This window comes from Phalacrocorax aristotelis, chromosome 5, assembly GCF_949628215.1.
Source record: "Phalacrocorax aristotelis chromosome 5, bGulAri2.1, whole genome shotgun sequence".
NCBI lineage: Eukaryota > Metazoa > Chordata > Aves > Suliformes > Phalacrocoracidae > Phalacrocorax > Phalacrocorax aristotelis.
In genome coordinates, this window is record NC_134280.1 from 53,037,048 (window position 1) to 53,057,584 (window position 20,537).

At 50.9% G+C, this 20,537-nt stretch overlaps 2 protein-coding genes across 2 annotated transcripts in view; both read left to right on the forward strand.

Moving 5' to 3' along the window:
• Positions 1–2,775: 2,775 nt before the first annotated feature.
• Positions 2,776–8,885, forward strand: TNNI2 (troponin I2, fast skeletal type). The gene is made up of 7 exons (XM_075094574.1): positions 2,776–3,056; positions 4,821–4,850; positions 7,070–7,111; positions 7,411–7,539; positions 7,944–8,033; positions 8,166–8,342; positions 8,639–8,885. Exons 4-7 carry the CDS (start codon positions 7,417–7,419, stop codon positions 8,735–8,737), a joined length of 489 nt encoding a protein of 162 aa, XP_074950675.1. The 5' UTR covers positions 2,776–3,056; positions 4,821–4,850; positions 7,070–7,111; positions 7,411–7,416; the 3' UTR covers positions 8,738–8,885.
• A 796-nt stretch (positions 8,886–9,681) lies between these two features.
• LSP1 (lymphocyte specific protein 1) overlaps positions 9,682–20,537 on the forward strand; it is a 51,087-nt gene continuing 40,231 nt past the window's right edge. The window contains exon 1 of the mRNA XM_075094559.1: positions 9,682–9,845. Coding sequence (XP_074950660.1) covers positions 9,766–9,845 — 80 coding nt within the window. The 5' untranslated portion in view covers positions 9,682–9,765. The remainder of the gene's footprint in view (positions 9,846–20,537) is intronic.

Genomic DNA, 20,537 nt, shown 5'->3' on the forward strand with positions numbered 1-20,537 from the left:
AGGACCCAGCACTTAGCCTTGTTGAACCTCATACCGTTGGCTCCAGCCCAATGATCCAGCCTGTCCAGGTCCCTCTGTAAAGCCTTCCTGCCCTCCAGCAGATCAACACTTCCACCCAGCTTGGTGTCATCTGCAAACTTACTGAGGGTGCACTCAATCCCCTCATCCATATCATCAGTGAAGATATTGAACAGGACCGGCCCCAACACTGAGCCCTGGGGAACCCAGCTCATGACTGGCCGCCAACTGGATTTGACTCCATCCACCACCACTCTCTGGGCTCAGCCGTCCAGCCAGTTTTTAACCCAGCGCAGAGTGCACTTGTCCAAGCCGTGAGCAGCCAGCTTCTCCAGGAGAATGCTGTGGGAGACAGTGTCAAAGGCCTTACTAAAGTCCAGGTCGACAACGTCCACAGCCTTCCCCTCATCCACTAAGCGGGTCACCTTATCATAGAAGGAGACCAGATTAGTGAGGCAGGACCTCCCTTTCATAAACCCATGCTGGCTGAGCCCAATCCCCTGGGTGTCCCACACGTGCCATGTAATGGCATTCAAGATGATCTGCTCCATGACCTTTCCCAGCACTGAGGTCAGGCTGACAGGCCTGTAGTTCCCTGGATCCTCCTTCTGACCCTTCTTGTAGAGGGGCGTCACATTCGCTAGTTTCCAGTCATCTGGGACCTCCCCAGTTGACCAGGACTGCTGATGAATGATGGAGAGTGACTTGGCGAGGTCCTCTGGCAGCTCCCTCAGTATCCTTGGGTGGATCCCATCTGGCCCCATGGACTTGTGAACATCCAGGTGAAGGAGCAGGTCAGTGACTGCCACCTCTTCAACAACTGGGACTTCATTCTGCATACTATCTCCATGTCCCAGCACAGGGGCCTGACAACCCCGAGGATGACCAGTCTGACCATTACAGACTGAGAGAAAGAAAGCATTAAGTACCTCAGCCTTCTCCTCATCTTTTGTGACAAGGTTACCCTCTGCATCCAGCAAAGGAGGGAGATTCTCCCTGGCCCGCCTTTTGTCACTGATGTATTTATAAAAACATTTTTTGTTATCTTTAATGGTGGCAGCCAGTTTAAGTTCCAGCTTGGCCGCCTTCTTCCTAATCTTTTCCCTGCATAACCTCACAACATCCTTGTAGTCCTCCCGAGTCACCTGCCCCTCTTCCAAAGGTGGTAAGCTCTCCTTTTTTTCTTGAGTTTTCTTGAGTTTTTTCATTTTCTGAGAAACTGGCTTTAGCTGGGACAAGCAGACATTCCTCCTGCCAAAATGTCTCTTTTTTTGCTGAAGTCCAGATAGGAGATGGGTGCTAGGTGCAGTGATGCCCCTACTAATGAGTATTCCTCAGTGGCTGCAGCAAGGGGTGCTCCCAGGGGGCAGAAGCTGCTGGAATTCCATGTTTTCTAGGTCTGCCTGGAGCTGCAGACACCTGTCTCCATTAGAACACACTGCCCTGGGGACATGGATGTGCAGGAGGTGAGTGAGGAGGAGGGTTGGATGGGCCTGATCCTCATTACAGCTCTTGCCAAGCCTGGCTCCTTCACTAGGTGCTGACTCACAGCCATTGCATGGGAGTCCAGATGAAGGCAAAACCAGCCAGAACCAGAACCTCTGTTGAACTGCACCTTTGCTGTGCATTTCCAAGAGTCTCACTGTGGATTTGCAAGGGGGTGGCTCAGATCTACATGCCAGCAGACATTGACACCAAGATGTTCACTACCCAACCATCCATCTCTTAATGTTTCAGAGGGACAAAACCTGAGCAGATGCAGCCTTGCCCACACTAGGGATTTCTTCCTCCTCTACCTGCTATGGGGGAAAACCCCTGCAAGACACAAGCCCTGTCTCAAGGACTTGTTCTTCCTTCACTGGCACCTTCAGCATTACTTGCACGATGCTAAAGGTGGTGAAACAGGGAGCCTGTGGCAGTGGATTTGCTGCTATCTGTATAACCTCTGAGAGGGCCTGGAAAATATTGTCAGGGACACATCTGAATCAGCCCAGAAAACCCCAGCTGAAAGGGGAGGGAGTGTCTGGGCTGAGGGAGGAGGGCAGGAGCTGTTTGGACCCTGTCTCCATGGGATACCCTACACACACAGAGTACATGTGCTGTGACTGGGGCTGGTGAATGTTTCGAGCTACATTTCCACCTGCCTCTCCCTTGGACTCATGGAGATATGGATCTGGGGCATCCCCACAGCAGGTGTGGGGGATACCTATCTTGCTGGTAGCGTGGGGCTGCTCCCCCATGATCTATTGCCCCTTGCTGGCCCCTGCACTGTTGTGAGCCTAAGGACTGCCCACAGTGGCTCCACAGGTTTGTTTTCTAAAAAGAAAACCTTAGTTGTGTTGAAATATTTCACACCGGGAGGAGCTGCAAATGCTTCCCATGTGGTAAGTGAGATTAAAAGAGCATGCTAGCAGTGGATGGCTTGCTCAGATATTGCTCTTGCATATGTTATTGGTGGTGGACTGGGGGGTGCAGGCTCTTTCCTGTCTTCATTCCTAAAGGGCAGAGCTGCTCCTGGGAGGGGAGCAGAGCTGTCCATCTGTCCATGGATAAGCCACCCTGTCTCCAACAGGAAATTTTATTAGAAGCCTTGCAGATGGATGGCTGTGTGCAAGGAGCCCAGGCTCCCCACAACCTTGAAGCCATATCTAGTGTTGCAGGTTGATGGGAGGAAAAGAGGAAGGAGGGCTCCCTCCTTGGCACTCCTGAGGAAGAGCACCTCCTGGCTCCTCCGGGATGGTTCTGCTTCCCCAGCCCATGGGTAGAAGATGTCCTCCCCCTCCCCACGCCTCCAACCCTGGCGGCTGCCCTCTCCTCTGGGACTGCCTGCCTGGCCTGCCCCAGCCAAGGGAGGTGCACAAGGGACTCTTGCACATCATTGGTCTGAGAAGGTCTCCATGCCCTTAAAGAGAAGGTGGATTTTCTGCTGAGCCACCCGAGAAGCCCTTTTATACCTCCTTACTCAGCCAGCTGCCTGTGGCTCGCCAGTCCGTCCTGTCCAGCCAGCGACACTCTCTGGTTTTCTCCTCCAGACTTGGGTGAGCTGTTTTGCATGTCTCTTACTGACCCAGCTTGCTCTTAGAGGGTGATGGGGGAGCAGATACACTCAGCTGTTTTTAGGGAGATAAATGCCAGGTGGTGTGACCTGCTGGGAGAAACAGGGGTGTTAATAAAACCTTCTCCACCCTTTGCCTGCAGGAGAGGGTCTGTGTATTGGAAAGTCTCCCTCTGTCTTTTCCAGTGACCTTCTTTCTCTTTGGTTTCATGCCTTCCCCTCCCTTGGTTGTCTTTGCTCTCCGGCTTGAGTGGCAAGGGCAAGTGGAGACACAGGCTCCCTAATTCTGACCTCCCCAGGGCCACAGGACGTGGGATTCTTGGCTGTGGTAACTCAGTGATGCTCCCTACTTACACCTGACCTGGTCTTTGGAGCGCCTTCTTCCCTAAAAAACATCCTCAGACAGGGATGACATCCAAATTTACTGTGTGTCCCTCCCCAATAACAGGTGATTTAAAGCCCACATTGCAGTCAGCAAGCTGCAGCCTGGTGTTGTTCCTTCGCTTCTTCAGCGCTTGCAGCATTGCTGCTGCCGAAGTGGGTGCATGCGGGAGTGGGACAGGGGCGCAAGTAAAAATAGCTGTCATTCCTTAGCCGCCTTGTCCCTCTGCTGTAGCTCAGCCACCTGCGGTGGCTTTTGCTTTGCATTGCCCCAACGTCCCTGAGTCACGGGGGCTGGCACTGGGGAAAGGCTGCCGTCCGAGGAGACAGCTGCAGCTCCTTCTGCAGCTCCCTGACCATTTTTAGAAGCACTTTCCTCCCCCCCCCGACAAATAATGTGATGGGCCTGCACATTTTCCAGGATAAAGTTTCCTTGGCCCTGCAAGCTGTGCCTCCTCCCTCGGGCATGAGCCCCTGTTAACACTTTACCTCCCAACAGAGCCTCCCCGCTCTGCAGATGGCTGCATTTCAGGGGCCTGCCTGCTCTGCAAAGGACTAGCTTAGGTTGGGCTTGGCTGATACTTCTGCATCCTTCCATTGTAACAGGAGATATTGCTCTGCTAGAAAAGCAAAATTCTATTTACAGGGAAATAATTTACAGCAAAACAAAGGTGCCCTTCCATCTCTTCCCTAATATGCTGCATTGCACCTGTAAAATTTGCACTTAAAGAAAATGCAAGGAATTATCTGGGGAACTCTTTGTGCCTTCACCAATTCAACAACAACTTTCAATGCCATTCTACGTCATCTGTGCTGAGGTTGTTGAAACATGCTCCCTTGCCCCACACAGGGGATGCACATAGTGGCAAGCAGCATCCTCTGAAGTCCCTCCTTGTCACCTGGGATCGCTGCCTGGCTCTGTTCCCAGGGCATCCCAACCCTCCACAGGCTTTGGGGTGTTTCTTGTTCATGAAATGGGGCAAGACTGTATAGCAAAGTGAAGCAGTAAACTGTAAATAGCTTTTTCCTCTTCTTCATTGCATAAAATGGTTTCCTAGGTGTCAAACAAGAAACATGCCTGCAGGAATTACTGTCACAAACCTCTCTTTGTGACCAGACCAAATAGTGCTGGGTCAGAAGTCCCCCAATGCCAAGGTTTGTGTGGCTGTGAGTAGGCACATGTTTGGCTCTCGTCCACAAACTGCAGCCTAGTTCCCCATATGATGAAAATTTGGAGAAGTTGGGAAATAAGAGCAAACCTGTTCCTCTTTTTTTCTAGAGGATTCTTGCTTTGTTTTTAAACCCAAGAAAGTCACCACCAGCATGAATAATTGTGAACTTTCTTTTCCATTGGTTTTCATTGCAGGCTCACAAGCATCTAAAGCAAGATGTCTGAGTAAGTTCCCATTTTTCTGTCTCTAATATATTGTTGGCATTTAAAACCTTTTGTTTAATCACCAACTTTTTACGCTTTTTAAGATTCCTCTGCTTGTTTCTGATTAGGATGCTAACTGTCTTTCTCTCCCCTTTCTCTTCCTTCCCTTCCTCATCCATCTGCTCATCCTGAATAGTGAAGAGGTAAGTACATCTTGCTGGGGTTTTTCCTTTAGCAAGGCTCATGGCATCAGTCCTGGCTTCACAGTTCCCCCTTAGGAAAAGCAGCTTCCGGGTGTGTGTGGGAAGAATGGTTCATGGCAAGGCTTTCTTGCTGACTCCTGGTAAAGATGTGAAGTAGAAGACTTTGAAGGTGATTTCTGCCTCCTGGCTTGGAGTTAGACGCTTTTTTATCCCTTCTTTCCTGTTTCCCCAGCCGGCCACGAGATGGTGCTGGGAAGGCGGTGGTCAGGAGCCGCCTCTCCTCCATCACCTGTCCATCACCCCTCCACCACCCAGCCCTCAGCCAAGCATCCTCTCGTCCTTCCCCACATCTAGCCCCTCTTTTTTTTCTCACTGAGCACTGCCAAATAGCTTATCAGAGGCGATCTGGTGAGCCCTGGATCCAGGGCAGCGTGAGCAGGGTGGAGGTTGCATCCTTAGCAAGCTCTCCCTGGCTTCTGGCAGAGCCAGAGCAGGGCTGGGCTTGAAGCCTGGGGGTGGCTGGGGAAATGCAAGGGAAAGTGTGGGAGAGTTGTGCATGGCTTTGTCACTCCATATCTCCTCTTAGCAAGTTGGTCCATCCTACATCTCTGCTTGGCACCTGCCCATATGTCTAAAACACCACAAGCTTAAGCTTGTCTTCACCAAGAGAAAAGATTATTTCAGGGACACATTGAAACTCCAAAATACGGCGCTGATGTCCAATGTGCCTTGATTTCCCATCAAACCCAGCGCCCCAGGGAAGGCTAGGAGGGCACTCTTTGCTAAGGTACCAGTTTTCAGATGGAGAATAAGCCCTGAGCTAATAGTGCTCAAGGGATTTGCTCTCTCGTGGCCCATGGCCAGATTCATATGAGCAAAATCCTGCCAGTTAACAGTGCGCTGCACCTCTGAGCTCGCTGTCTTTCCTCTGCAGAGCCATTCAGCCCTGTCAGGGGGGCCTTAGCACTATTTGCATATGCAAACCAAGTCAGATTTTGTTACATTTTGCTCTGCAGATCCTTATCCACTTCCTCCTCTGTGCAGCACAGACACACACTCAAACGCTGCTTTCTTACTCCCCCACCACAGCATATCAGGTATCAGGGTGTGCTTCCCTTGCCTCAACCACACTCAGCCTTGCTCAGTCTTCTGGGTGAAATGCTGAGGAAACAGCTGCAATGCAGCAACACATCAGAGTTGTGGCTTCTTTTATGAACAGGAGACCTGTTGCTACTGTTCCAGCACATCATGGGTCCAGAAGGGCAAGCTTGGCCTCCCAGGCTCATCTGGCATCCCAGGGAAGAGGAAGCTAGTCTGCATCTTGCAGCTGTAGCCTTGTGGCCCTCCACTTCTCCCAGCCAGAGCGGCCTCCAGGTTGTCTGTCCTCCAGCTGTGATGAACCCCACCATGCCCTGGACCTGCCTCTCCAGTGCCCTAGTGTAGCACGTTGAAATACCCATAACTGCCAGGCTGGGGAAGAGTTATAAAAGGGTTTGCTGTTTCTCACAGCATCACCTTCAGTGTCACCTGTGCTGGGTCTTTCAGCTCCAGAAATTATGCAGCCTTCATGTTTTCACCTGCCTGGCTATCCTTCTCACCATGTGTGCCAGGGACCACTCAGAAAGACATCCCACAGCTCCCAAGTGCCCAAAGGCATCAAGGGAGTTGAGTGCAAAGCAAAACACGTGTCTGATTGAAGAGGAAATTAGAGAAAAAAGCTAAAAGTCCCAAGAAGTCAAGTTTGAAGTTATAGTTTATATGCATATCTTCAAGTTCATCACCCTCATCTTTTCCTGAGGCACTTCATAGGTTTTAGCTACCTGAGCTTGGCAAAGCTGGGTTCAGCTTTGGAAGCCTCTTCTTTGAGTGATGTTGGTTTGGGGGCCAACTGGGTGTCAAGCTGTACATCCTGCCTGGAGCCAACTCCCTGGCATAGCTGGAGGTCCTTGTCAGACTATGCGGTTGTATGGGGAAGGGGAACGGAAAGGGGAATGGGTGCCTGATAACCTGCTTTTCTCTTGTTCCTCCCACTTGCAGAAAAAAAGGAGGGCAGCCACTGCCCGTCGGCAGCACCTGAAGGTACGTGGCACTGCTGGGGATGGCCAAGGTGTGTGCTGACCAACCCAGCTCCCATCCCAAGCCAGTTGGCTCTTGGCACTCTCCCTCCTCAAAGAGTCCGTGATGCATGACCTGGGCCACCAACACACCCTTGTCCACTCCTTACCGGGTCCCCACCAGTATCCCTTGCTTAGAGACACTGGTGTTGATGGGGAGTTCCCCAAGCTGCCTTTACATTAGGGTTCTCCCTCCCTTGCCAACCCCCTTGCCCTCCTCCCTTGCCTCCACTCTGTGCTGACCATTGTCCTGCTGCCTTCCAGAGTGCTATGCTCCAGCTTGCTGCCACTGAAATAGAAAGAGAAGCAGCTGCTAAAGAAGTGGAAAAGCAAAACTACCTAGCAGAGCATTGCCCTCCTCTGTCGCTCCCAGGATCCATGCAGGAACTTCAGGTAGAGACTTAAGCCTTTTACTGTTCTGGAGCACAAAGGATTTAGCTCCATCAGTCAGCTTGGTGGAACTAGATTGTCCTTAGCTTCTTGACCCCCTTCTCACCTGTGTGTGTCCTGGACCAGGCTGGATGTGAGATGGGCTTGAGAGAGAGGAGGGGTCTCCCTGAAAAAAAAAAAAAAAAGGGTCTGGCTTCCAGAAAAACTGTGTTTCTAATGATGCGTTGAGGCAGCATTTGCATGAAGCTGGTAGCATGGAGACCAGAAGCTTGTCTGTGAGCCACCCTTCGCCATCTGGTCTTGACCCACTCTGGTCTTCTGAAGTCTTGCAGAGCCAGAACAGTCAGGAGAGAGGAATCATGTATTGGGTACTAGCAGTCAACATCCCTCTCTTGTTTTCCTCGCAGGAGCTGTGCAAAAAGCTACATGCCAAGATAGAGTCAGTGGATGAGGAGAGGTATGACACAGAGGTGAAGCTACAGAAGACTACCAAGGAGGTGAGTTTCTGCTGGGACTATCCTTCCAGCCCATCCTTCTTCCCTCCCCATGCTGCTGGTGTCTGTCTCACGAAACCTACGCCCTGCTATCTCTCTGCCCCCCCCCCAACCCCCTTGTTTTGGCTCCTTTAGCTGGAAGACTTGAGCCAGAAGCTTTTTGACCTGCGGGGCAAATTCAAGAGGCCACCCCTGCGCAGGGTGCGCATGTCCGCTGATGCGATGCTGCGGGCCCTGCTGGGCTCCAAGCACAAGGTCTGCATGGACCTCCGAGCCAACCTGAAGCAAGTCAAGAAGGAGGACACTGAGAAGGTATTCCTTCCCTCTCCCCTATGCCCATATAGGACTTGGCCCCCATTTTTTGGGGCTCACTCCTCCCCATGTGATAGACAGGGTTGAGGGTGAGCCTTTTCCTGTAATGTTCTTCCTGATCAATATTTTCTCCTCTGGCACCCATGATATTGAAAAACTAGGGTGCAGCCCAAAAAGATGGGTGGAATTGGGTTCCACTAGCTGACACTGGGTTTTCCATGGTTGGAACCCCACCTGGGTGGGTTCTCACACCGGGGGGGGCACTGCTTGCACCCACACGCCCATCCCTCCCCTAGGAGAAGGACCTCCGTGATGTTGGTGACTGGAGGAAGAACATTGAGGAGAAGTCCGGCATGGAGGGCAGGAAGAAGATGTTTGAGGCTGGCGAGTCCTAAGCACCTGCCTCTCCACATCCATCCTGCACTCCTTCCTGTCCCTGCCACACCCCCGGGTTCAAGGACACCAACCGGGTGCTGTTTCTCTCTGGCTTTGTGAAGAGCTGCATCCTGGCAGCAGTGGTGTAAATAAAGCTTCGGCGGGAGAGGTGGTTGTTGCCTGCTTGGGGGGCTGGACCCCAACCCGTGCCGTGTGCCAGCAGGGTCAGCCCCCGCTGCAGGGGTCCGGGTGGGGAGAGGGAAGCTTTGATGGGGGCCATGCTACAGGCATGGGGGCTGGGGGACCTCTCTGCTGTTGATCCCCCCTGAAGCTGGGGATGTTCATGCCCCTTGTTGTGAAGAGGAAAGGGTGAGGCTGTGCCACCATGCTCTGCTGGCATCCTCCCACCAGGCTGTACCACTGGCTCCTGGCCATGTTCTCCACTGGTGGTGAAGAGACAAAGATATAAGAGTCCAAGCCATAGGAGACGTTGCAGAATGTCCACCCATGCAGGCAACAGCAGGAAGCTGTGGGGAACAAGCAGAGCTGGGAAGGGAGGTAAAGGGGTGATGGCTGCAGGGCAGAATCAGATCCTTTGGCTCCAGCGGGCTTGAAATGTGTAAAGTCAGAACAATCTTGGCAGCTCCTGTGGCAGCACGCTGGTACCCAGTGCACTGTAGGGTGCTGCTGTTTAGAGATGCAGGCTGTCCCCAAAGTGGCATGGGCGCCTTGGGGAGCAGTGGGTCACCCCTCTCCCTGTCATGATGGGGATGACTGTTAGCTCAGCACTTTCCAATTTTGAACCGCCAGCAAAGGCAAAACATTAAAATAGTCCTAATGGTTAAAAAAAAAACAAAAAACAAACAACAAAAAAACCAACCCAAAACCCCCCTCCCAAACCCAAATTTGCCTTCCCTGTCCCATCCCCCCCCAAACCCGCAGCCCGTGAAGTTTCCGTCACAGCTCACTTCTGCTGAGCACAGGAAGAGTGAAACAGCGGCAGCACCCTTGCGCTGGAGCTGTCCTTGGGGTTGCCGTGCCAGCCAAGATGTCAGACTCGGAGGGGTGCCAGGAGACTACAGAAGGTGTCAGCCAAGTGGGAGATGAATCCCCTGAGGAGAGCGAGAGGTGAGGCCTTGGGATGGGGTGCCCCAATGTCACAGCTGCTTTCCAGTCCCAGGAAACTGGGAGGCTAGGAAACTGGGAGGCGTGATGGTGGGAAAGGAGGATGCGCAGCCAAAACAATGATGACCCATGAGGCTGAAATGGGTCAGATGCTCTGGCAGGCTTTTGATAAACTCCTCTAGCTAGGGAGAGACTTCGACTTCCTAAAGGTCTCATCTCCTTTGAACTTCAAAGCCTTTGGAAGGGGGTTTGATCAAGTGGGGAACCACAGCTCCAGCAGCAGGCAAGCTCAGCAAGGGATCTGGCAACCTGGACCTGATCCACAGTTGAAATCAGCACCATCTTTAAGACCAGTGGGTGGAGATCAGCTGCCTCCTGTCCTTGCAGCAATTGCTGGGCACATCCGATTTCTTGTTGTGTCGCCGATGCCTCTAACCAAATTAACCTGGCAATGTTTCAAGCTAGTTGCTGTAAGGTTATACATCTCCCTGCACCTCTTCTCTGCTTTGTTGTTTTATTAGCAGAGATTCTAAAGTTTGGGGTCTGTTTGTGCCAACACAGACAGCTTTCCATGGGGGTTAAAAGGAGACAGACCCATAGCAGAGACCCCATCTGTCTGTGGTGGAGGCAGACAAAGATAAGCTCGGTGGAGATACACCATTCAGAAGCACTCAGATTTGGACTGGATTCAGACTGAGCATCCAGGGAGCTTGGGGGGTTGCCTGATTTTTTGCCTCCAGCCTCAAAGCTTGCATTAGCATTTCTCCCCAAGGCTTCTGAAAGCCAGCGCAGCTAATGTTGATAGGAAAAAAAAAACCTTGAGTGACAATGAGAGGAGAAAGGTGTGTCATCTCCTGTCACTAATGGTTGCAGTAAGCATTTTGGCTGACACCTGACAGCAATTAGCCTTGGCTTAAGGCTTGACTGTAAGCTTCAAAAGGTGCTGAAAGTCTCAGTGCATGACTCTGCTGAAACAAAGGGGAAGCCTTGGCTGTTGGGGGAGTGCAGGGGTTTTGCACATCTATTGGATTCCCAGCATTTCTCCAGCCTAGCCATGCCTCTTCCACAGGCTCAGCTCACCTTGCAGGAGCAAGGAGAGGATGCTTGGGAAGGAAATTGAGCATTCCTGCTCCCCTCTTTCTGTGGTCAGTATAGGTATATCAGTGTCACCAGGGCAAGGCAGTGGAGGGGTGCTTGGGAGGCAGGGTCAGCTTGTTCCCTTCTCTGTTTCCTGCTGGAGTTTCACCTAAATAAGAGGCTGTCTGAAGGGGTCTGTTCTGTACCACTCCAACCCCTACAACCTTCAGACACCTGTGTAAAAAAGGTGTATATGAATACTGATGGCAGTATTCCTAGCTGCATTTTAGAATTTTAATGAAATATGAAACTTGATGGAAAAGAAGGATCATGCAAAAGTAACTTCCATTTTGTTTTTAAAATACAGTGAATTACTTTTCATCTCAACTTGTGTAATAGTTTCATGTACAGTTCTAAAGTTCTCCTGCTTTTACTTGTGCTATTTAAACACTTACTAGGCTCTAGTGATTTCCACTCCCAAAATGGAGGAAGGAAGTGTTTGCTTGCTGTTTGGGGCTATCTTTTCTCACTCTGTGGCTAGCTCAGCTCTCTGATCTCTTCTCCTTAATGACAAAGCTCTTTTCAAGCTGACCTCTGTATGGATGGAGTCAGAACAGTGCTCTTAAGACAGCCTAAGGTGTACTGGAGATGTGAGCAGTGAGTGTTGTGAGAAAGCTGCCAGGAAAGTAAAACCCAAGGCTCCCTGGTGTAAAAGTACAATGGTGAAATATGGGGAGAAAAAGGGTGCTGGGTTTGCTTGAACAATGAACCTTATCTCTTTAACTGTGCCCAGTGTATATAGAAGAGGAACTAACATTAGAAAATGTCCTAGAAATCTTAATTTGGACATATCTTATTCTGTTTCCCCATAACAATGGGGGCATGCTGGCAAAGTCTTGCTGACGCCAGTGTAACGCCAGTGTAACGCCACCTAAACCAAACCAGTGTTATGCTCTCTTCCATGAACTGAAATTGTTATATAGGAAACCACTGTGGGGTAACCTTGATGTGAAGCCTTCCCAAAAGTGAGAAACTGGGGTGGGCTCTGGGGAGGTGGCTGCTTGGGTTGTCCTGCCCTGATGGGACAACACGGTACAGGATGAAGGACCCAACCCTCCTGCCTTGACAGTGGGAGGCTGGGAGCCCAAGGCGTGGGGAAGCCTGCCTTACACCAGGGCTAGATAACCCAATATGTATTGGGTCTGTTATTCAGAGGACTCTCCACAGAGCTCTGAAGGCTTCAGGCAGCCCCTGATTTTAGTTGCTACACTCATGGCTGTGCACATCCTTATGGCTTGGGCTGTGCTCTGAAGGATATTTGCACCTGGGCAAGAGCATGGCTCATGAGACAAGTTTCTCTCACCTATGGGGTCTGAGATGAGAGATCATTTTCTCCCAAATTCCCCCATCCCTTTCCTTCTGGGGCCTCCCACCCTGTGAGCTGCAGGGAGCCCTTGGCAGCCCATATATGGTCACTGCCTGGGGAGAGGCTCTGCTGTACTAGCGAGCCCCAGGCTTTTCTTTGCCACGTCTATCCCCAGCTGTCTTGAATTCTCCAGATCCTTAGAGAAGTCTTGAGGGCCTTTGCTAGGATGACTGCTGTTTCTAAGTATACCCGTGGTTGGAAGGAGCTTGTCTGGCAAAACTGACATGTGGAGAGCCTTTGGACCCCTCGGCACACTGGATTCCTTTGGGGAAGGATGTCTGATCCCTGCTCAGGAGTAACTGGTCACAGTTTGACCCAGCTGGGCTCATTAAAGTGGAAAACTAGTAGGGAAATGAACAGGGGAGGGCCAAATGGATCATTTAATGAATCTGGGTATTACTTTAGTATTTCCAAATTGGATATAGGTGCCCTGGTGGTGACATTAGGGATAAGGAACTGTCTCTAATTATAGGGAGGTATCAGGTGCCTTCTCTGCCCCTTTCTCCTTGCTTTGCCTTGCCTTGCCTCTGAGCTTATTTTGCAACGTAAAGCTACAGGTTTGGAGGTATGTGTTGAAGTAGGGGATTGCCCAGAAGCCTTTATTTGAATTTTACTCTTTTTAAACCACAGAAGACTCTCTGCTGGCTGGAGGGCTGGCTGTTTTGAAAAACTTGGGGTCAAGTCTGGCTCTGAAGCCTGTGGGAATCCCTTTGCTCCCAGATTTTGGAGAGACCTGGCTGTGAGGAAGGCTGGGCAGGCTATCCCAGGGATGATCCTGGGGCCTGCTAAGAGGATATTTTTGCCAGATCAGCATTGCTGGGGTGGGGTGAAAAAGTACTTCTGCTGGGTGAAGTGGTGCTGGGGCTCCTGCTCCTCTGGAGGAAGGCGGGCAGAGGCACAACCCAGCTTGCACCCCTGGGGCACCCAACCCCTTTGGTTATGGTGGGCCCAGGCATCCCCTGGCGGCACCCCACGAGGGGGCGAGCTCTGCCTGGCCTGATTTGTCTGACAGCATTGAAAGATCTGCAGCAATGAGGAAAGGAGAGATGTCCAGGAAGAATTTTGGGGCATGGCAGGGCTTTACCACTTGCATGGAGCAGGTGGGCATCCCCCAGGGCAGAAATGTTTTCAAGGGAGAGCTGCTGTCAAGGGATACGATGGTACTTTGGGACAGGGTGGTGTCCTGGCCTTGGGATGGAGACTGGGGACAGCTTAGGGTCTGTTTGCAGCCGTGCTGCCCATGGAGGTTAAGCCACATGGGCTTTCCCAGGTTTGCTGCAGCTGAAACAGAATGAGTGCTGCTCCATGGGCATGGCTGAGTTAAGCCTAGAGATGTACGAGGTGTGTAAGGGATGGCATGGGTAGGAAAGAGGAAAGTGGGAGCTTTTTTCATCCCCCTGGTCTGGGCATCCTCCTTGGACATGTGGGTTTTTTATGGTGTGCTGCTTCAGTGGGTTTCAGGCCTTTCCCATAATCTGAAAGCCCTTTTTCAAGCAGTAACTGGAAGGGTAGAAGTGATCATGCCTGGCTCCATGGCAGTGAAGTAGTTAACTTTGACATGCCCTGAGGATCCTGGGCCCCTCTGCTCTGACCCCCACTGACCTGACTAACCCAGCTCTGTCTGATGCACTGCCTTCACCCCCCCTTTGCATCCATCAACCCCATGACCCATATGTCTGACTGTGGGGTCTGTGTGGCGGCTAAGCAGGTCTGAGCAGGGTCCCTGCTGCCTTGGTGCTCTCACAGAGCTGGGCTTGCTCCCAGCTGGGCACTCATCCAGGCTGGCTGCTGCCTCCATTGGGGCAGACTGCCTGGCCAGGAGGTGCTCTGAGGCCTCATCAGTGCCATATTTTCATCAGGAACAGGTTTTTCTTTGGGTGGGGTGGGGTGGGGTGGGGTGGGGTGGGGTGGGTGGAAGTCCTGGCCCAAAGAAAGTTGTTGCCCAGGCTACTGGGAAAATTGATGGCTGCCAGGCTCCTGGGACTGTAAGCTGGCTCCAACTGACAGTGCAAACTTGCTGTGGTCCTCAGGGGCTCAGAGAAAATGCTGCAAGGATTTGCTGTTCTCGCTCCATGTGCAGCCCTCCCAGTAGAGTCCTGGCTATGTGAACCTGTCTGGGAAGGATGGTGCCCAGTGCAGGCAAGGGAGGGCTCTACTCTGCCCAAGGCAACATTCAGCTTGCACAGGAGCTTTGACCTCCTGTAACTGCAGCTCCTGTTCCCTTAGTACGAGTCCAACAAGCTCTGCATCAGGATGAGACTTTGGGCTCACAGAGGAGGTGCTTTGGCATCCTTTGAAGCCAAATGCATGAGGAATGAGTTCTCATAGGGTGGCTCTGTCCTCGTCAACTCCTTCATATGGAGAAGCCTTGAGGATGTACATCAATGAAAGGAAGACACAGTGGTGTATTTGTACGATAGGGACTATGGGGCCTCTTTACCGAGGTTGTGCTCTGGATTATGGCCATCTGGTGTATGGGTCAAAAATATGTCGTAGGCGGTGCTGCGCATGCTGGGAAGGCAACTGTCCTGCATGGCATGACTGCAGTATGATCAGTACTAGAGCAGCACTTACAGTGCCCAAAGAAGGTCAGGGTGTCACTGTGGTGGGTGCTCTGTGGCTATCCCAACGACCTACTGCCTCAGGGCAAAGAAGGCAGATTATTTCTACTGCAAGGCCAGAAAACTGAGGTTGAGAGGTTTCGAAAGGGGAAGAAATGCTCTAACTGTAGGACTCACCCACTGTGGATTGGGTACCCAGAATAGGTGGTTTCCCATTGGACCCATGTGACATCTGCCAGACCTTGGCAGATGTCTTAGGTAACCCAAGGCATCCTCAGCGTCACTTGATACCTATGTTTAGGCACCTGAATTGGTCCCTCATTTCCAAATATCACCTAGGAAGCACAGACCACTGCTGAGATTTGAGCCAAGCTCTCCTGAGGCTTGGCTAGATATCTTGCAGTCCTCAGCCTGTCTGGGTGCTCCACAGATGTTCAGTCATGAATGAGTTAACCAGTGCCGCTTGGAGCCCGTGTGTGTTTTCCTTGCCAGTGTATCCATCCTAACACACACCAGATGTGTGAGGCAGCCGCTGGAGTGTCTTAATCCCCAGTTTCGGCACTAAGAGCTGTCTTTCTCAAGTGCAGGTCTGCAGCAGCTTTCTAGGGGCTCCGCTGCTGTTTGTGCAATGCCTGAGCAGGGAGGCTGACAGCCCCTGTCCTCTGCAGGAGAATTTGCAGCAAGGCAGGATGAACTATCTTCTGTTATTTCCTGCTTTAAACAAGTCACTCCTGGGATGGGCTGCGGGGGCTGGCAACAGAGCTGATGCTGATAGGTCCATCTTGAGTCGTATGTGGTGAGTGTTAAACCCAGGAGCTACTCGGGTTTACTCTATCTCAAAGGAGCAGTGGTGGTTTGTACCAGCCTGGTGTGTCTGATAACTGTCCAGGGGATACATGGGTAAGAGGAAAATACATGAGCAAACCCAGATGGACTTATTAATGAATGGAACTGGCAGTCAGTGGGCTTCTATTATTAGCTTGACCGGTGACTTGCACTCAATGGTCTAAAAACTTGAAGCCACCTGGGAGCAACTGGTCTGAGATGTGCAAGACTCTTTATTTGGAGCTCAGTTTATTTGGATTTCTCTTGCTATTGCACAGACATGTAGGCCCAAATGCTTTTGCTAATGTACATCAGCACCATCCCACTGTCTGCCATAAAGCTGTGCCAGTTTGCATCAGTTGGAGGTCTTCAGTTCTTTTGCTTACATACTAATTTTGAAAATAGATCCTTTGCTAGGGATTAATTCTGCATTACCAGGAAACCTCTCTCCCAGCTTTAGGTATCTGCTGCTTGCTGCAGCTAAATAGACAGTATATGCAATGCCTTTTATCAAACCCTTGCCAGACAGTTTGGAAAATATGATCTCTTCTTCTGTGCTTGTGCATGCATGTGCTTTTCTGCTGCAAAAGCAGTTTCCTTTCCAGTGAAAGCTTGCTCTGGAGCCATTAGCATCGACAAACCCTGAACTATTGACAGACACCAAGCTATCATGACTGCCAGCTGTTTGGGAAGGGCAAAGTTCTCCCCCAATAAAACTGATGGTAATAATTATTTGCTCTTAAAATAAGTGCCTCCTTGCAGTTGTCACTTAGCTTCACATAACAGGAGCTGACAGCTGTGTGTCTGAGCTGAACTGTCCTCAAGGACAGACTAGTGTGATATACAGGCTGCGCAACCCTGCTCTGGTGGGACTTCTCCTTCCTTGGGGTGGCATTTGTCTCTGCTGCTTCTCCACTCCAGTCGTCATCTTTCTGCACACAGCCTTAGCTGCCCCTTGTGCAGAAAGGCTCATCTTAACTTTTTGTTGGGCCTCACTTTGCGGCATTAATGACAATCCTCCCCCTTGACAGAGGTATGTGATTGTCTTCAAGCTTTTTGGATACATGATGATACTTTTGCCTGCCTTTTCATAACAGCTCCCACCTTTTGCCCAGCTCGGTGAGGGTGGTGTTGGTGGATATTGGCAAGCTGAGATTAGATGACTTTCCCCAGGACAAGGTGCAGCTTGAAGTGAGGGTATAGCTTGGAAGCAGGAAATATGAGATGATGCTTGGGGATTCCTTCTTATCCATTAGTCTAACGCTGACCCCAGCTGGAGTAAGCAGCCCAGCAGTGTGAGGTAGGGATTAATGTTTGCTAAAACCGCTTGTGTTGCACAATGCGGTGCTACATCAGAGCCTCAAGCCAGCTGCAGATGAGCTAATAAGTTTATATCGGGCAGAAGCTGTATTTCACTTGAAAGATGTGCTGTGCTGGTCAGCTGAGCAGCATGGCTTGGGCCCAGGGCTGTACTCACACAGCAGTACTATCCTGCAAGCCTATCAACAAAGTGTATTGGGCGATGGTTAAACATATCACACAGATGCCACTTGGTGAAAGAAGGTGGTGCCTCTATTGCAGGTTACACCCCTCTTACGCTAAACATTGGAGGTGTCTGAAGGTGTATTCAGCTGTCCAGTGTCCATCTAATCCACCTAGCCAAAGCAAAGACCACTCCATTTATTTTAAATGGACATTCAAAGTTCAAACTCATTCAGCAGCTTTCCAAACCTCGGTGAGCAAAGACTAGTGACAAGGCAATATGATGCTATAAGAAGGCCTTTTTTAGACATTTCCTACCATGTGTGCCAGTTTGGGGACAATCTCTTGGCAGCAGTTGCCTATGGTTTATTCATCCCAGCTGGAGTCCTTTGTCCTGCTCCTTGGCCCTGTGGTGGAGAGGTATCCCAAAGAGATGGAGGATAATAGTTCTCCTCTTGTCCTGTAATGACCCTCCTGCATGGGCTGGGAGTGTCTTATCAACTGCCATTGTTTTGTCTTCCTGTCTCTTTCCCAATGGCTTTGTTGTTTTAACCTAATATATAGATATAGTGCATGCTGCAGTAACCACACAGCACTGGGCCAGCTGCACTCCTCCAGGGCTTGGGTGAGTCACTTGGCCTTGGCGCTGGTCTGAATGATATCTCACTGCAGTGGCTCAGGTGGTATCTCTCCCTGTTTGCACAGCACCCAATGCAACAGGGGCTCTGATCTCCTTTAACCATGCTGGGCTGCCCAGTTAATGCTTACACCACCTCTCTTTGCTTCCCTCCTTCCCCTTTTTTAAATCCAGCTTTCAGATGTTCCTTTTGGTTCCTTATCCCTTGGTCCCCTCATCCTTTGTCCTCGTTTGTATCATCCCTGGAGCAAAAGCATCTTCTCTTACAAGGCTTGTAACCTTGCATCTCCCCTGTCATTGGGAGATGAAGCAAACTCTTGGGATTTTAGGTTTATGGATGTACTCATGGAGTGCCCCACAGGGAGGGTCCCCCTCCATTCTGTGGGAGAGTGAGGGATAACAGTGGGGTAGAGGAAGAGGGATGCTCCTTCTAGACCCCGCTTCCTCTCCCTCTCATTTCTGCCTTTTTGGATCTCATAGGAAGAAAGTAATCATTGATCCCAAGCCAAGTATTTCAGACTTAGTAAGATACGATGTTTGTTGACTCTTTGGACCCAGCCCACTATTATACACATTATACACTATTATACATGTTGCAAGTGGGCCAGGCAAAAGGTCTTAGCCAAGACAGCTCCTGCCCACAACACCCCCTCCCTGAACATCCATGGGGTCATACGTTGGCTTGGGAATGTCCCCTCCTGACTCATAGCCAGGGCAGAGTAAGGCTTGCTGGGGAGCATCGTTTGGACTGGACTTCTTCCCCTGCACCCTGAGCTAATTGCACAGATGAGATGCCCTGCCCTCCTGACAGCAGGTTCTGGAGCTTGTAACAAGCTGTTCTGGTGCGAAGGAGACAATGTGTTTCTTCTGGCTGCTAGACACCCTGTTTCCTTAGGATTATCTCTGGCTGCCTGTTTTGGCCTCTATTTGGCTGCCCAAAAGTGCGTGGTGGCAGAGTAAGATGGACTGAGCAAACTGGGAATTAGAGATGAAGGTGAGATGGGCGAACCCGATCCATAAGACTAATGCATAAACCACACCATCTACATAGCTGATGTACCAACCAGTGTGCCCATCTCACTGAACTGGGGGTCCCAGGGGGATGGGCAAGTGCTGATGTCTGCCAGGCTGGTTTCAAAGTGGGGATTGCAGGGGCATGGTGAAGAGAGGTTGGGGAGGTGTTGGGATAGGGAGAGAGGTTTAGGACAGCAGAGAGAGGGAAGGATGTGTCACTTAAAGGCAAAACAGAGACACCGCCCATCTACTCCATTTTCCTAGGAGGGTTGCTGGTAGAAGTGCTGGGTCTCCAGCTGAGACAGGGCTGCTTAGTCCTTACTGAAGAGGCGAGGCTGTTCCTGTAAGGACATCTTCTCTGGGTAGGATCCCACCACTGACACACAGGCATGGACCTCTGGAAACCATGCTGGCAGCTGACGGTACCTATAAAAGACAGGTCCTCAAAGCAACTGTATGTTGGGGCTTATGCTGACAGTACTTCGCAATCCAGCAATATTGGAGAAAATGGCTTGGGCTGCATTTCTTTGCGAGCAGGATTAGAGTATTTTTCTTTTTGTTTCTTTTTTCCCCAGACCATGTGTTAGCCTCCAACTGATTTTGCAACTAGTCCTACATAGCAGAGTGATTGTGTAATTAACGGGAACCGGTGTGGCCCTGTCTCTCTGGGACTCCCGCCCTCCTTCCCACAGCAATGGAGCCAGACTCGCTCCCTTCCTGCATCTCACCTTCTCTGCTGGGAAGAGTACTGGGAAGCTCTTTGGTGCCCTGCAGCGTGTTTCTGGGTGCTCTGGGCATCCTCACTCCTGAAGCAGGGTGCAGTTTTGCTGCAGGATTTATGGTAGTTCTTCTAGCTTAAACTGTGCCAAAAAATAACAGATGAATTAATTCTTTGTTTTTCTTCCTGTGTCCGCTGTACTCCTACCCGCTTCCTGGTGGGACCAGGAGGTTTGTTTCTGTGAAAGGATACAAGCAGCTGTGGGACTGATGCTGACCTTATTGTTCTTGGATACACAGTATGAGTCAGACTGATGCACCTGGGCTCAGCAGCAAGCAAGGGAGGAGAGGGGACAGAAGGCGTCTCTGTTCCGTGGAGTGATGGTGAGGGACTTCTCCTGCACCTGTCTTTCTCCATGGTCCCTTAGGCCCAGCCTTTGTGCTTTTGAATAGTGGGTTTAAATGCTCCCTGCCCCACTGAGATGGGGATAGTGAGTCTGTCCACATGTCACTGAGGGTGCACAGTTCCCTCCTTCTTGCAAGCTGTGAGTTTAGAAAGAGGGTCCTGCTCTGCTCTCCTCTCCCTGTGGTCCTGCAGGACCCTGCTGATGCTGGAGGAAGGATAAGTTTTCTTGTTGTATCTGCTGTCTGATAAAGATGAAAACCAGGGAGAAACCTTCCCCTCTGCGGGAACCTTCCCCAGAGATTGAGTAGCACAGCCACCTTGTGAAGGCAGGAGGATTTTCCAGGCGAAGCTCAGTACTGGGACTTTCCCCTGGAGCAATGCAGAGCTCAGCCTGTTGTGATGTAGGGACTCTTTTCCTTACTGATTCTCTTCTGGTGTTTCCAAATGATCTTAGCACCTTAGACCAGTAAGAGCTAATGTTGCAGCCTCTCCCTGGTCCTGGATTTCACTGCCCAGCAGGGTTTTTATCCACCCTATTTAATGAAGGCCC

Excerpts from the sequence above, each read along its gene's own strand:
- TNNI2 (XM_075094574.1), top strand. The coding sequence starts at position 7,417 with ATGCTCCAGCTTGCTGCCACTGAAATAGAAAGAGAAGCAGCTGCTAAA. Across the intron at positions 7,540-7,943 it reads GATCCATGCAGGAACTTCAG|GAGCTGTGCAAAAAGCTACA; the intron begins GTAGAGACTTAA and ends TTTTCCTCGCAG. Across the intron at positions 8,034-8,165 it reads TACAGAAGACTACCAAGGAG|CTGGAAGACTTGAGCCAGAA; the intron begins GTGAGTTTCTGC and ends TGGCTCCTTTAG.